Consider the following 14,909-nt stretch of genomic DNA (forward strand, 5'->3'; position numbering starts at 1 on the left):
GAATATAAAAATATCCCATATTTCAAAGGAAACAAGATTTTGAAATACAAAAATGTCAACCTGCTGGGAGCTGCCAGGATCACAGAGGTAATGAAGATTCATCCTCCAGGGATCAATGAACGTCCAAACAAATTTCTGTGTCAGTCCCTCCAGTAGCTGTTGAGATATTTCAGTCTGGACTGACAGACCCACATCACTGTCTATAGAGGCATGTCACTTTGTCTAATGTAACAGAAATGTGTATTCCCTCTTATTCCACCAATTATCCTGTGATCCCTTCAGATTTATGTTAGCACTCGCTGCTGGTGCAACAGTTTTGGCCATCAGGCGTATGTCTGCAAAATGTCACTTTGTGTACCTCCAGTTGCTGAAGGTTTGTCACCCCACCTCATGTCTATGTCTCACAGTGGAAATGTCAGGCAGGTGTTGGTGAGTGTGAGCTAAACAGAAAATATCTGTTTTATCCACCAATGCTGCAATTATTCTCTGCAGAATTAGGGCTCAGTTATGTGAATTGCCCTTCCTGATGCTAGCTCTCTCTTTTCATGCTTTCACCTTAACTCTGGGTCCTTTTTAAATTATTGATTATTCAAGTATGGAGAATTTTCTACTAAGGGAGCTGCCTTGTTAGGGTTCAGAGAAAAGCATCCCTCTGCGTTTCTTCATACTAGATAAATTACATGTTTGAAAAGGGTGCACAGCCCATCTGCCACTTCACACTGCTGAGGAGAAGGTCACTGGAGGACGTATCTATCATTATAAATACAAGTAAATATGATATATACACTTCTGTGTGTACACACACATGGTGTCATGCACACATCCGAGCGTGAGCACAAATACACACACACACATCTTTCTGAGAACAACTTTAAAGTCCTTTTCTTTAGCCGTTTGATGTGTCTTTCTGTCTTCCCTCAGGAGATCCAGCCTGGTGATCACCACAAAGCTGTACTGGGGAGGAAAGTAAGTGTGTGTATGTGTGTTCAGTGTATATGTGTGTTTTCCCTCTCATATATAGTCTGTATAGTCTGTTGTTGCTCTCCAATAACAGAGCATTGAAGTACTCACCTCCGGACACAGTGCATGACACAGGATTGAACGTTTTAGAGAACCCAGAGGCAGACAGACATGGAGACAGACACACACAGAATCTGAGTGACATTCAACACAATGTGACCATATTCTCACCCCATCTTCCTTCCCTTCTTAGCCTTCTTCAGTCTTCTTCTTGTCATATCTGTTTTACTGTCAAGATGAAGTATTTTGTTCTCAGTTTGCATCAGTTAGATTTAAGTCTTCAGGCTTATACAGAGGAAAATAGCAGCTCCATCTACATACTTCTTCTGGTTCTTTTTACGTTTCTGATTTAGATCAGTAGAGTAGGGCCCGAGTGTAATTGTGTAAATTTAATTTAAGCTCATCCTCTCAGACTATCGTCAAGGTACCAAATCAGTCTCTATACACCGGATGGATTTAGAGAACAACTACTTAACCCCCAACTGAGTGAGCTGTGAGAGCCTGAGAGCGCTGTCAAGCAGCTCAGCACCCAAACACAGACATTAGGCTTACACTCTGTTGCACTTATTTATTTTTTTATTTTTTTACTTTTTTGCACAAAAGGCAGGGAGACATGAAAATACAGAGGAGCAACAACAGGTTTTTGTGTTTGTAATACATCATTACTATTAACCCCAGCAGGCTGGTACTCCACAGGAAGGAGAGGGGTGGAAAGAGTCAGTGTGAAATGAAGTAAGTAGAAGACAGAGCCACTGAGCAAGCAGAAATACACTAGAGCAGAGAGAAAAGAGAGGAATGAAGTGGAAATGGAAAATGCAGGGACAGGGAAAATCTGAAAGTGACTGAGTAAACACAGGTTGGATTATTGATTAATCACCAGAGTTACCACAGTAAGCACAGTTTTGGAGATTTGCATGTGTTTTGGTTGACCGGCCCAATAAATCTTTTCTCTGATAAACCCACTACACATCAGACAACATATGTGACTACAGTAGCTAGCAAACATTGTGGAGCCTTTAGTTGCTACGGAGCCACATATTTTCCTCAGGATGTGGTGGAGACCAGAACAAAGCTAAAACAATGGGGAATATTGCACTTATTACTACTCAAGATGAATGCTAATGGTCTTGTTGTAAATGTCTTGGATTTGGTACATGAAAGAATACAATGGAGATCCACTATACTAGAACTTAGGGCTGGGACGATATGCTTTTCTCCCGATTCGATTCTTCTACGATTTTTTGGATGCCGATTCGATTTAAATTGCGATTCTACGATATTGCCGATTCTCTCGATTTTTAGTCGCATTTTTAACATTTATCTGCACACAAACACTGTAGGAGCCTATAAATTAACATACTCCATTATAAAATGAACTTAAACCCTTTTCAAAGCCTGTACTCTCTGTATGTAAAAGAGGCTAACAAATACACATTGCACAATATTTAAAAAAATTCAAAAAAAATTTTTTCAAAAATTCAAAAAAAAATTTTTTTTCAAAAAACAAAAAATCGATTTTTGAAAAAAAAAATCGATTTAAAAATCGTCAAAAAAGATATCGCGATATCTATGTGAATCGATTTTTTCTCCCACCCCTACTAGAACTAATGCATGTTTTAAATAGGGAAGATATTTAGCAATGCATTAAGTTGAGCCTAGCCTGTAAAATAAAGCTACAGATGGAAATGGAATTAATCAAGTAGCCTAAAAGTATGCGTACACTGGGTCTCATTCATGAAACGTGAGTAAATCTGTGTGTAGATTTGCACATAAAAGCTCACTCTACTAAAACTCTACTCCGGATTCATGAACGGTGCAGGAAACTCAGATTTGATCGTAAACACGTGTGTAACTTCATGAATGCCAACCCATCGTAAACTAACAACACGCCCCCGGTGATCAGCAATTAGCATAGATCTCCATACATGAATAGCCATATAAGGAGATCCTGACCACCATATTAGGAGGTAGGTGCATCCTGCTCACCTGCGGCCATGACGCAAACGAGGAAAGAGGGAGAGAGAGAAAAAAAAGAGAGATCACGGATTGAAGTCATTTTGGGTGAAGTGGAGTCCAGAAAAAATATGTAATTCTCTTCTGTTAGTAGTGGTGTGACTGGGACAGGTCAAAGGCTGGAGGGAAGAAACAGATTTAGTGAATTAAGTGTCCTTGGTTTATTAAAGAACCGTTTAAGAAGTAAAGCCAGAATAGTTCGATATGAAACATGAAAAAAAAAAAAAAACACACACAACTCCAGAGCTACAGCAGCGACGGGAGGAGGAGGCTCTTCACAGCCTCAGCTGTAGAGGAGCATGGTTGTATGAAGTTATATAGGCAGGTTATATTGTTACAGAAGCACCAGCCGTCTGTCACAGCTCCATCCAAACCGGTGCCGAAGCGCTGCTGCGCAGGGTGAAGTGTGCGCCCACCGAGCGTATTGTAGCAACACAAAAAAGTTTTTTCCAGTTTTATATCAGATTATTATCATCATTAGATGGAGCCTTGACGTGTTTGTGCGTGTCCGATCCCTAAAACGTCTCTCTCTCCAAATATTTCTAATTGTTTGTCATGTTTAAATTACGTGTTTCAAAGGCGTCGGCGTATTTTGAACATGAGAGAGAGTAATACAGATTAAAATTGTAATTTTCAACAGTGACAAGCAGTATTTATTTGCATTCCTACATTTACACAAGCGCTACACACAGTCCGGAGCAGGTGTAGATTTTGTGAGTAGCTACGAAAAAATCAGCACTACTAAAAGATTGATGAATGCGGAAATCCACGTAAATTTGCGCTGCTCAGGGTTTACACACAAATCCGTGCTGCTCACGTTTCATGAATGAGACCCACTGTGTTTTGACTGGGTAACTTATGGTTGAAGTACATCTTTATGTACTCATATGATCATTTTAAAGCCATTGTAACTACTACAGTATATTGTCTTTGAATCATACAGTGGCTCCAGTTGGTGCCAATGTATTTCCACCTGCAAAATTCATTGAAAATGTGCTAACTGCGAGCCCACAGGCACAACATTAGTAATCAGTGTAAGTGTTTGGCCATTGCACAGACTCACTGCACACTTTATTCTATAGGAACGGGCACACTGCAGAGTGTTGAGTGGGTGTTATTCTCTTCAGCATTGTTGAGTATGCTGTGCAGGCTCTTGTTTGGCAGCTCTAATGATGTGCTTCCAATCATAGAGTCATATATATGCAAAGGAACGTGTCTTGACACCCGTTACATGCACTTTTCTCCCTCCTGTTGCAGAGCAGAGACAGAGAGAGGCCTCAACCGAAAACACATCATTGAAGGTAACAAGTCGATTCGCTCTCCTCCGCTTTGTCCTTCATATCACCCCATCACTTGGAGCCCTACTGCTCCCCTCTAATCTCCCTCTTTTATCTCTTTTCCTCTGCCCTCTCTCCTCCTGTCTGCGTCTCCGCTCTCCTCTTTGATTTTGCTCAGCTCGTGCAAGCTGAATTTGAAAGCTGCATTTGCCAGTGGCACATCAAAACCTCGACAGATGTTTTGTCTGTGCACTTGTAATACATTTACAGGTGTCTCTCTAAGAAACTGTTGCATCTTAGAGCAGTAAAAAAAAAAAACTCTGAAGTATCCTTTGGTCCTCTCCTATAAGAGTCACAGCTGTGCTCATGCTTTGGCCCGATCCACCGCACTTCCCAAACGACCCATCAGAGCAGTGCTCCTCCTGCAGTGACTCAGCTATCTCACACGTTATTAACATTCACTGCAGCCTCTGCAATGTTACCCCCCCCAAACAAGAGAAGGGGAATACACTCAGGGCTGGAGGAGGAGGAGGAGAGGGAAAGTAGGAGAGACCAGAAGGCAGATAGGGGGGAGGAAATGTGGTGTTGCTCATTAGCTTAACCAAGTTTGCCTGCCCAGATGATAGGTAGCATCTGTGAGAGAAAGGTGCAGTGTCCCTGTCGCCATTGGTGTGGCACCCACATCACTGCAGGATAATGAATTCACCCTGAAATGTGATGACACAATCTTCCCCGGGGGACACCACATGCCAACCAATGAATCGTTTGATTGGTTAAGTGACATCTGGGTTGATGGGGTGTCAAAACTTAATGATCTATAGCATCAGCGCAGATGAACTCCGAGGTGACAGTGCAAATAAATGTCAAAGTGTCTCTTAACAACCAGCGAGAGTTTCCCGTTGCCCCCACAAGACTAAAGAAGTTCCTCGAAAAACTTTGCCGTTTGAAAGAGTCTTTTGCAGAACACATAATTAAATGCATTATTCATGGCAGACGCCAGTAGAATAGCTTTGTTGTTTGACGTCTTTTCTGAGTTCCAAAAATAGACTCTCTCCACCACCAGCAAACTCCAGCTAATCCACGAGACAGCGGAAACTGCGCATGATGACAGAGCAGGCTCAGATTAAGATCCATGTAATGGGTGTTTCTGGGATTGTGGAAATGCAGATGACAGAATAAGGGAGAAGTGGTTCCACCGGTAGTGGTGGAGAGCAACTCTCAACTGGGATTAGCTGGCGATGAAGGAGCCTCTGGCACTAATCTACCACGCACACTCACACATACTCAAGAGCGCAAGAGTGTCTTTTGCCTCGTGTCTCTAGGTACTCTGCTTTGAGACGGTCTCCTGTGTTCGTATTTCATCTTTTATCTGGTCTTCCCTGTGTGTGAATGGGGACCGATCAGCTCACAATACTCTGTTGTTACGTCTTATCCTCCCCTCAATATAGTGAGTTACAGAAAAATGTGATCCCTCGTCTCTGTCATTATCCTCTTGGCTTTGAGTTATTTGGTTCCTCCAACAGCTGTCAAAACAGCATCCACTTATGTAACAAGGATAAGGGAACGCACAGGTGTGGTGCTTCATTTTCTGCATAGATCTTCTCACCCGCAGACTGTGGCGTAAACTCTGTCTGACCCTGATTTATCCTGAAATTAGACCTAAATTCTCCATTCGACCCTTCCAAAGTCTCAGTGCGTCTCAAATGTAATGACTATTTCTGAACTGAATAAAAGACAAGTTTGTATCTCTGTATAAGGGAACAAAGACTTTTTGACTGTAGTGTGAAATAATTTATAAAAAAACACACATTAATGAAAAATGTTCTTTTATTTTTCATAGTGTGAAGGATCATTTATCTCTTACTTTAATTAAAACATAAAGAGACAAAGTAAATGTGTCCTTTATTTAAGCAATTTACTTTGACTTTCCTGAAATGCGCTCCTGTGAACATATACAGCATCTGAACTGTATTTAACCACATATAGCACAGTGATAGGATATTCATTCATGCTGTGTTACGCATATGTGCTGACTGTCATGACTTGACTGGGACATTTTAATTGTACGGGGTTGAACTTAATGTTATTACTTACACTTGTGCTTTTCCTACTCCAGCACGTTAAAATATGTGGTGTGAAAACTGGCTATTAACAAAATCTGACTGGCCTTACTGAAGCATGTCCTGCAGCATAGTTACAGTTTTCCCTTTGGCTGGCTGCGACACCAATAGGAATTCAGAGATTAAAATGAAACAGAAAAAAAGTAGAGATTCGGATTCATCCGGGTAATTCGGAGAGGAATAGCAGCTGTTCATGGTCAGAATCATCTGACCCACAGGTTTTCATTCCCCTCGGACCAGGTCATTTCCTATTGAATCAAATGGTGATCCTCCAATATCCTCCTCATCCTCTTTTTCCAGCACTCGAGAATACACTTTGCTCATCACCACGAGTTGAGCATGCTGGAAATAATCTAGTTTTCTCACTTGCTAGCATGTCTGAATGATACTGTAATAAGTCTCCTTGGTCCTGTGGTATTAGTAGTATGTGTATGAGTGGAGGATGATGCTTCTGCTGCTTATGTGGGCTATGTTAAGGTTTGCCAAATCATCTAACTGGGAATCAGAGATGTTTATTAATGTGCTTACTCTATGGATGGTGATTTATTTGTATTTTCTTGCAATAGTCACAATTTCTATTGAGTCATTTGTTCAACTTAATCTACTGTACAACTTGTAACGTCTTCCCTCCTCTCTGTACAGGTTTAAAGGGCTCCCTCCAGAGGATGCAACTTGAGTATGTGGATGTGGTTTTTGCCAACCGGCCAGACAGCAACACTCCCATGGAGGGTGAGTGAGCACTGGCCAGACCCCGGGGGGGCCGGTAGAGGGTTGGGGTAGGGACAATTTGTGGTTGTTCTGCAACATGAGAAGGTGAGAAATACTGACAAGAACGCTGCCCTCGTCCGACCGGTGACCTTTGCCTTTGACCAAAGGGCCTCATCTTTGTGGCAAAGTGTGTGTATGTTTGTATCTGTGCATGTCACTCTGACACACGTGCACACACGTTTTCAAGTAAGCTGCGTCTCTCGTCCTCTATTTTAGACCACCAGTCTCCCTCTCTTTCTCTCTCTGTCTCTGTGGGATCACTAGTCTCCGCAGGGTCTCTGAGCTGCACCCGCTTGCAGCCCTCCCTGTTCTTCAGAAGCAGGATTATCTGGCCCCCCCTCAGGGGAAGCTGGTGTATTTTTGGGCTGGTCTCACAAGTCCTACTGAGCTCTCAGTTCCTTCAACACTCTTTAGTGCGGTCTTTCCCACACATCTACCTTATGTCACTGTTTATTTCTTTTACACACTTCCAGTTTCTTCCTCAATTGCTCTTACCCTTGTGGTGAGGCCACTTCAGACACTCAGGCCCCTCTTCTGTCTTTCCACACAAGCCCTCATCCACAGGTAGTATGTGACTGAAAGGCTGGAGTCCCGTTGGTCTCACTAAAATATTTTCCAGTCTTTCTCCTTTGGCCCTCATGCTTCCTCCCCTGTGAGCCAGCACAATGTGGGAGGCCAATCTGTCATACTTATCATTCCAGCGGCCTTGCTGTCACTGGTGGTACTGGTGACTGGCAGACAGACCCTACAGTCCGCTTCATCATATCTTCAAGCTAGCCTGTGTGTGCAGACAATAGACAAGTGATGTCAAGAAATCTAATCTGATTGACAGGTTGATTGATCCAGTCACTGACAGGGTGATGGAAACGGAACAGAGAGGCATGTCGAACTGAAATCAGACATTGATCAATATAAATATAGATAGGGTAAGTGTGTTGTGCTTTCAGCAGCTCTGGCCATTAATCAGCGTAAAACATTGTGCATGCTTGCTTCATCCTTCATTACAGCGGAGCAAGGCCACTGTCATAAATCATTGTGTAGAGGGTCAGTCATTCTCAACAAGTTCAGGGAATGAGACTGCATGTACTGACAGCCACACAAAACTGTGTATCCTCATGCATAAGCTCTGTAATTGTTTCCTAAATAGCTTCTCTTGGGGATGTAGGTGCAGTGCTAACATGCAAAAAACAAAAACAAAGTAAGACCTCTTCATCTCTGTGGGCATTTGCAGTGCACAGGACTCGTTATGCACATGCCTAAGGTATTGATTCACACGCCCACGTGCTACCGAAGCTTAAACAGATTAACAGCATCAATAACACGCACAGAAAAAAAGGGAAAAAAAGCATTCAAGTTCCAAATGTGTTATCGAATTCAGAGTGTTAAGCAAACTAACAGGTGCATGTGCACACATTTGAGTAGAATTTGCATTTGTATTTTGTTCTTGTTGTGACTTTAACTGCTTCCGACTGTGTGAGACAACTTGTGTCCCCTTCAGGACAAAAAAAGTGATGTCATGGCTGCAGAGTCTGTCTTTGTTACCATCACTGCTTTCTCCCATCCACTCTTCCCCTCTTCTCCCTACTTGTTTTCTTGTCTTGCTTTGTGTGTGCTTTTTGGGGCTTGTATTTAGTCTAATGGCAGGAACAAGCCAAAGTTATGTCACAGATATCCAGGTTCCTCCTTCCTTGCCTGTCTCTAACTCCGCTTTCATTTTCCCCCGCTGCTCTTGACTATCACAGCTGTCACTTATGGTAATGATGCTATAAAGTAGATTTCCTTGAAGGTGTTAAAGTCCAAGTCCAGGGCCACAAAAAGTGTAATAAAGTAGTCACGTTATCTGGAAATATGATGAGACGGGGCCAAAAGTACAGGCATCCCTGCCGTAGTCAATTCACTTTTTTAATGCCGTAGCCTGCAGAGCCACAAAACAATGTTTCTATCCAGTCTTTCAGCATAATATATCTTTATTTGACAGAGCAATATCAAGAAAATTGAATCCATTCAGTTGTGTGAATTTGAAAACCCCCCAGACAGAGTGAAGAAAGAAAAGGATAGGCAGAGGGAAGAGCAGACATGGCATCAATAAATAGACTTTTGCAATAATCCATCTAGCCAAGGGGGTTTTCAATGGAGATCAAATGAAATGGGACGGCCACAGCATACTAAACACAAACCACAGCCGTCCAGTCATCAGACATTCCTTCAAATCCCATGTATCACCTCTGTCCTCACATGTTAAGCACAATAAGCACAGCATTCAAAATGATCTTATGCACTTGCTACCTCAATTTCTCTTCCTTTTGACTGCATCAAAACCTTTTTTCCCATGATTATAGGACAAAGAAAGGGCCTCATGAAAATCTCCTGAGATGTGACATATTGAACATTGCTGTGTCTAATGCATGAGAAGGATCAACATTTAAAATGAGTACCAGCTCCCAATAAAGCAACACTCACAAAGATAGACACCTGCAGATGAATATGGATATCAGTGTGTGCTGTTTGCTCTCTTTCACTCCTCTGGCTGCGCTCTGCAGAGGGCCAAAGTGATACCTGCTGGCTGAAGTTGACCAAATTTTCCAGACAGTGGCGGTATTGCTGCTGTGAGGGGGCTCAAGGGTGGGCTGATATTGGCCAGCAGCCAGGCAGTGTGGACTTTACTCCCCACATCTTTACAGAAATGTACCCACATTTCATGCATGTGCTCACATGAACAGAAAGCATAGTTTATTAGTTAGTAACTGTAAAGAATTGTATCAGGAAACAGCATGATCATGTTTCAGCATCATCAGGAAAGCATCATACATATAGGACTAAATTGCATGTGCCAGTAAATAATGAACCAACTTAGCATAGTGCTTTAAGATAGCCTTCAAATTAGATCCTAGGCTAGTTGGTAAATTTTATGAGCTACTGTATGGACAGAGCCATCCTAGCTGTTTCCCCTGTTTCAGGCCTATGAGCTAACCGAGGAGTTGCCAAACTTTTCCTGGCCAAGGCCCCCCGAATAGCATTAGCTTCTGGCCAGGAACCCCTTTGCAAACCTTTGATGTCAGGCACAAACCACCATGTCAACACTAACAGTTTATGATGTCATGATATTTTGTCTGGCAGACAATTAGAAAGATGAGCAGGGCAAAAAAAAGTGTTTGATGTATTATATTATTATAAACTATTATAATGCTCAAAATATAATAATTTGATTTTATTTGGTTATTTGTATTTATTCCCATCTTCCCTTTAATTTGCTGAGGACCTCCTAGCAACCCCTGGTGGCCCCCCCAGGGGGCCCCGTTCCCCACTTTGAAAACCACTTAAGCTGACCTACTGTTGGTTGGAGCTACAGGTTCCTTATCAGATATGTATGAGCAGAAGAGATCTTCTCACTTAAATTATACAGTTATCTAAATCAGTACATGTTGCACAAACATGCACACGTGATGCGTATGTGCCCACAGCTTCACCCACATCGTTACCCTACTTGAAAAGTTGCTGTGGGTTTTTACGAGTGGGGTGTTGATGGTGTTGGTTGGATATCTCACCTGAGCGCGGTGCTCAGTGTGGCATCCGTTGTTGGACTTGGTGACTCACTACGGCCTTGTGAAAAAGAGACTTAATGTTAAGACTGGATGTAGCTGTGAATCAACATGTCGGCCTTCTCTCCCAGCAATGAGATGGATTATTCATATATTCACAAACTCCTGTGTAACAAACTGTGTATGCCTCCAAGGTTCCTACTTGGTTCACAGTTTTTCCCTCTGTCCTTACATCCCTGCAAATCCCTTCCTCCCTCTCTCCTGTTCGGAGCAGATGTACTGTTATTCCTCTACCCTCCCACCTGCTTCACCCACACGCACACTTGCTCTCTGTCTCTCGCTGAGCTACATTTTGGTCCAGAGAGAGAAAGAGAGCGAGAGAGAGAACTACTGATGAAACGGAATCGCTCTTTTTTTTTAATCACTCTCTGCTCTGGTCTCATCTCATCACCCTCATTTTCACTCCCCCTGCCTCATATTTTGCACCCAGAATTTGCACTGCGCTAATGTAGCAGACATTTCATTAATGCAGATTAAGCACAAATTACCAAAGCAAACAATTAGACTAAAGCAATTACATAAATCACTTTATCACCTTGTTGATGTTTTCTTTGGTAATTAGAGAGTTTGTGCACAACTAACATGAAGTAGTTGATAAATAACTTCTGTATTATCTCCACCTATTAAAGATGTCTTTGGAGAAAAACTCCTTTGAGAAAGAAGTTTGCAGTAGTTTTATTAAACACAATTTAGCGTATCTACTATTCCACCCACTGTTACTTCCCTGCTGCATCCTAATGCACAAATACACAAACCATTAGGACCACTGTGGCTGACTTCGGCCCCTTCAGTGGTATCTTGCTATGGTGTGTTCGACTGAACAAGTAACATTCTGCCAAGGCTGGCTGAGCCTTTTCATTGAACCCCTGCAGCATTTTGGCCACACTAATTAGTGTGACCCTGGTAAACAATTTCTGTATACACATGGGTTTAAATGAGGATGTAGGCCTACCTTTCTCACAAACAGGCTGGATATATGGGTCCAGTTTGTGTTACTGAAGCCTTGATTTTTAAATTCTCAAAGTTGTGTCTCCATTTGTGTCAAGTAATGGAAAAATGGTTTATCTAATTTTCTTGCAGTATATTTTTGTGACTACAGCTTTGAAATAGCATACAGTGCAATTAAAACTTAATGCCAGTAGGGTTTTAAAAATAGATCGCATGCATGTCATATAAAAGTTGAAATTGTGGCGCCATCCGCTGTTCAATTATTGACAGTGTGTCTGCCCCTGTAAACTGATGATGATTGTATTATTGTTACAGAGATTGTAAGAGCGATGACACACGTGATCAACCAGGGGATGTCCATGTACTGGGGCACATCGCGGTGGTCTGCCATGGAGATTATGGTGAGTAATAGAAATATTAATATATTGATTTTTTTTTTTTTTTTTTTGCCTACACCCGTAATCAAATTGTTGGATCCTGCTACTCCAAAACAATTACAAAGTCAGACATCTTCCTGAATAATTTTAGAACATAGGAAAATCTAAAATATATTACACTACATGTACAATGACTTAACGCACAGTGGTAGAGTTTCATGTGACATCCATTTTTCCTTCACTACTTAAGTTATCACTCATGTAAAAGTTTTAACAACAAGTTCATTATACTGTGAAACAGGACAATGAAATTCAAAATGAGCTAATATCTTATAACTCTGTCTGCCTCACTAAACAGAAGTGACTAAAAAAAGGGAAATTATCTTTTGGCCTTCGGGTTAGAGTTTGTGTCTGTTTCCCAATCTCTTAAACATGCCCCTGTCTTTTGATTTCCTCTTCACATTCAATCAGGAGGCGTACTCTGTGGCCAGGCAGTTTAATCTTATTCCACCTGTATGTGAGCAGGCTGAGTATCACTTCTTCCAGAGAGATAAAGTGGAAACTCAGCTGCCAGAGCTCTACCATAAGATAGGTAAGTGTGTAGGCCTATTAAGTTTTTTTTAGAATCAATCTCTTTTTGGTGGGTTGGGGGGGAGTCAGAGCTGTGGGAGATTTTGTGCCTTATTGCTCTGTGGTTATTTTTCTATCTCAGGTGTGGGTGTGGTTTCTTGGTCTCCTCTGGCCTGTGGGATAATCACTGGAAAGTATGAAAACGGTGTCCCAGAATCCTCTAGGGCCTCAATGAAGGTACAAATTCAATTTCATCAGATCGTCCAGCTAGTCCTATAACTCTGTCACTCATATATCCAGCAGCTGTCACATGACACAATCTGATTCAAGTTGTAGGCTATTCACCTGATTTTCTGGTGTATAATACTAATTCTTACACTTTTCCTGCTCCTTCAGCCATACCAGTGGTTGAAGGAGAAAATAATGAGTGAAGATGGGAGAAAACAACAAGCCAAGCTAAAGGAGCTAGCTCATATTGCGGAAAAACTTGGATGCACCTTGCCACAGCTAGCCATAGGTAAGGGGTTGCATAAACAACAACGACTATATTCAGTGTTTTTGTTGTTGTTGTTGCATGCATACAATAGCCACTTGAAAAATTCTTCCTATCCCTGATCTTTAGCCTGGTGTCTGAGGAATGAGGGTGTGAGCTCAGTGCTGCTGGGATCCTCCAATCCAACTCAACTAACAGAGAATCTGGGAGCCATTCAGGTAATAAGATCATTTGTCTGCTCTGCATGATACACAATTATTGTGTCATTATGTGGTACTAGCACTGATCATCTGATCTTTATTGGTTTTGTGCACCACAGGTGATTCCAAAGATGACAGCAGGTATTGCCACAGAAGTTGATCATATTTTGGGAAATCGTCCTCACAGTAAAAGGGACTACCACCATTAAAATGAACCTGTGTCCCCTTTTAGTGAACTATGCTCCAAAAGCTTATCAAAGCTCACTTTTCACAGCCATGGCACCATAAATGCGTGCCCAACTTTGCTCATGTGCGCGTATGACTGTGTGTGTGACTGTGTAAAGTGTTCCGCTTGGCTCCTTGTCTGTTTGAAGATCAACCGGTACTCATTATTGTACAGTGAGTTACTTGATAAAGCATGCATGCTACAGCTATAGCAGCCAGCCACTGGACTCAGTCTGACTGACAGATGGATCCAGCAAGATGATTTCTGTAGTGAAAGACTCCTGCACTCCAACAAACTGTGCAAATGCTGCTGAACCACAAATTCAAAGATGCAAAAGATTACATTATTATGATATTAATCTTGCTCAAATTACTTCTGTAAGCATGGGTGTTGATGCTTTAAGTACTAGGCCTAAATAAAATTTCAGAGGCAACGGCTGCAAAGCATCACATAAGTTCATGGCAGTGCAGTAGACCTATACAACAACAAAAAATGTACCCAGTGTTCTTGAAATCTACCTAGATGTTTGTTATGTGAAGACAATAACAATAACAAAAGATGATGTGTAATTGGGCCGGTCTCAGCAGGAATGCTAACATTGCAGGTGGAGCTGACGTGTCAACATGTTGAATCGTTTCAGTTGGATGAACTGAAATTCTGCTCATGATGCTGTCGCTTATACCAAGAGAGCTAAATTAAGCTGAAATATGTTTCAAAAAATCTGTACTGACTGTTAGGCCTATAGCCTATATTTTCCTTATTAAGCAGCTATGTCAAAATTAGCTTTTCATCTCTGTGTTTTTTTTTAAATTTACTCATGCAAAGTAGGCTACAGTACAGTGTAGTGTAGGCTACTCTCCTCCTGTGCCCCTTCAACCAACTTTAATTTGGACTGTCAGTGATGATGATGTCTGCTTCATTTAATTTCAGTCTGTGTTGTGGCTAAAATGTCTTGTCACAGTTGATCCTCCCAAGGGGGAGGTTGTGTATTTAGCAAACAACGCCGTGTAGCTAATTAAGAGACTCAGTAGGAAAAAAAAAACCCTACAAACCATATGGACCCCTGCAGCCATTGCACCTGGATCATATTGAATTCTTACCCAACTTCTCCCAGATGCCAGTTTTACATAATGAGATTATCTTTGTTATGTTCTGTCTGTTTAATCGTGTTTTGGTGTTGTTCATCTTAGCTGTACATACAAATAAAGAGCTTATAATTATCATGTGATATGTTTTAAAACTCTAGTAATTTTCTATTAATGCTATGGATGCCTTCTTTTTTAACCCAGGTCAATAAA

The 14,909-nt window shown here is 41.7% G+C and overlaps 1 protein-coding gene across 5 annotated transcripts in view; it reads left to right on the plus strand.

Moving 5' to 3' along the window:
* kcnab1b (potassium voltage-gated channel subfamily A regulatory beta subunit 1b) overlaps window positions 1-14,839 on the plus strand; it is a 38,390-nt gene extending 23,551 nt beyond the window's left edge. For all 5 annotated transcript variants that reach the window (XM_085805655.1, XM_085805651.1, XM_085805653.1 and 2 more), the window contains 9 exons: window positions 922-966; window positions 4,291-4,334; window positions 7,073-7,159; window positions 12,061-12,146; window positions 12,594-12,714; window positions 12,835-12,929; window positions 13,089-13,209; window positions 13,315-13,403; window positions 13,505-14,839. In XM_085805655.1, the coding sequence (XP_085661781.1) occupies window positions 922-966; window positions 4,291-4,334; window positions 7,073-7,159; window positions 12,061-12,146; window positions 12,594-12,714; window positions 12,835-12,929; window positions 13,089-13,209; window positions 13,315-13,403; window positions 13,505-13,594 (778 nt within the window). In that variant the 3' untranslated portion in view covers window positions 13,595-14,839. The remainder of the gene's footprint in view (window positions 1-921; window positions 967-4,290; window positions 4,335-7,072; window positions 7,160-12,060; window positions 12,147-12,593; window positions 12,715-12,834; window positions 12,930-13,088; window positions 13,210-13,314; window positions 13,404-13,504) is intronic.
* Window positions 14,840-14,909: the final 70 nt, after the last annotated feature.

The sequence above is a fragment of the Trachurus japonicus genome, chromosome 17 (genome assembly GCF_045865225.1).
Source record: "Trachurus japonicus isolate A0001 chromosome 17, Traja_1.0".
Lineage (NCBI taxonomy): Eukaryota > Metazoa > Chordata > Actinopteri > Carangiformes > Carangidae > Trachurus > Trachurus japonicus.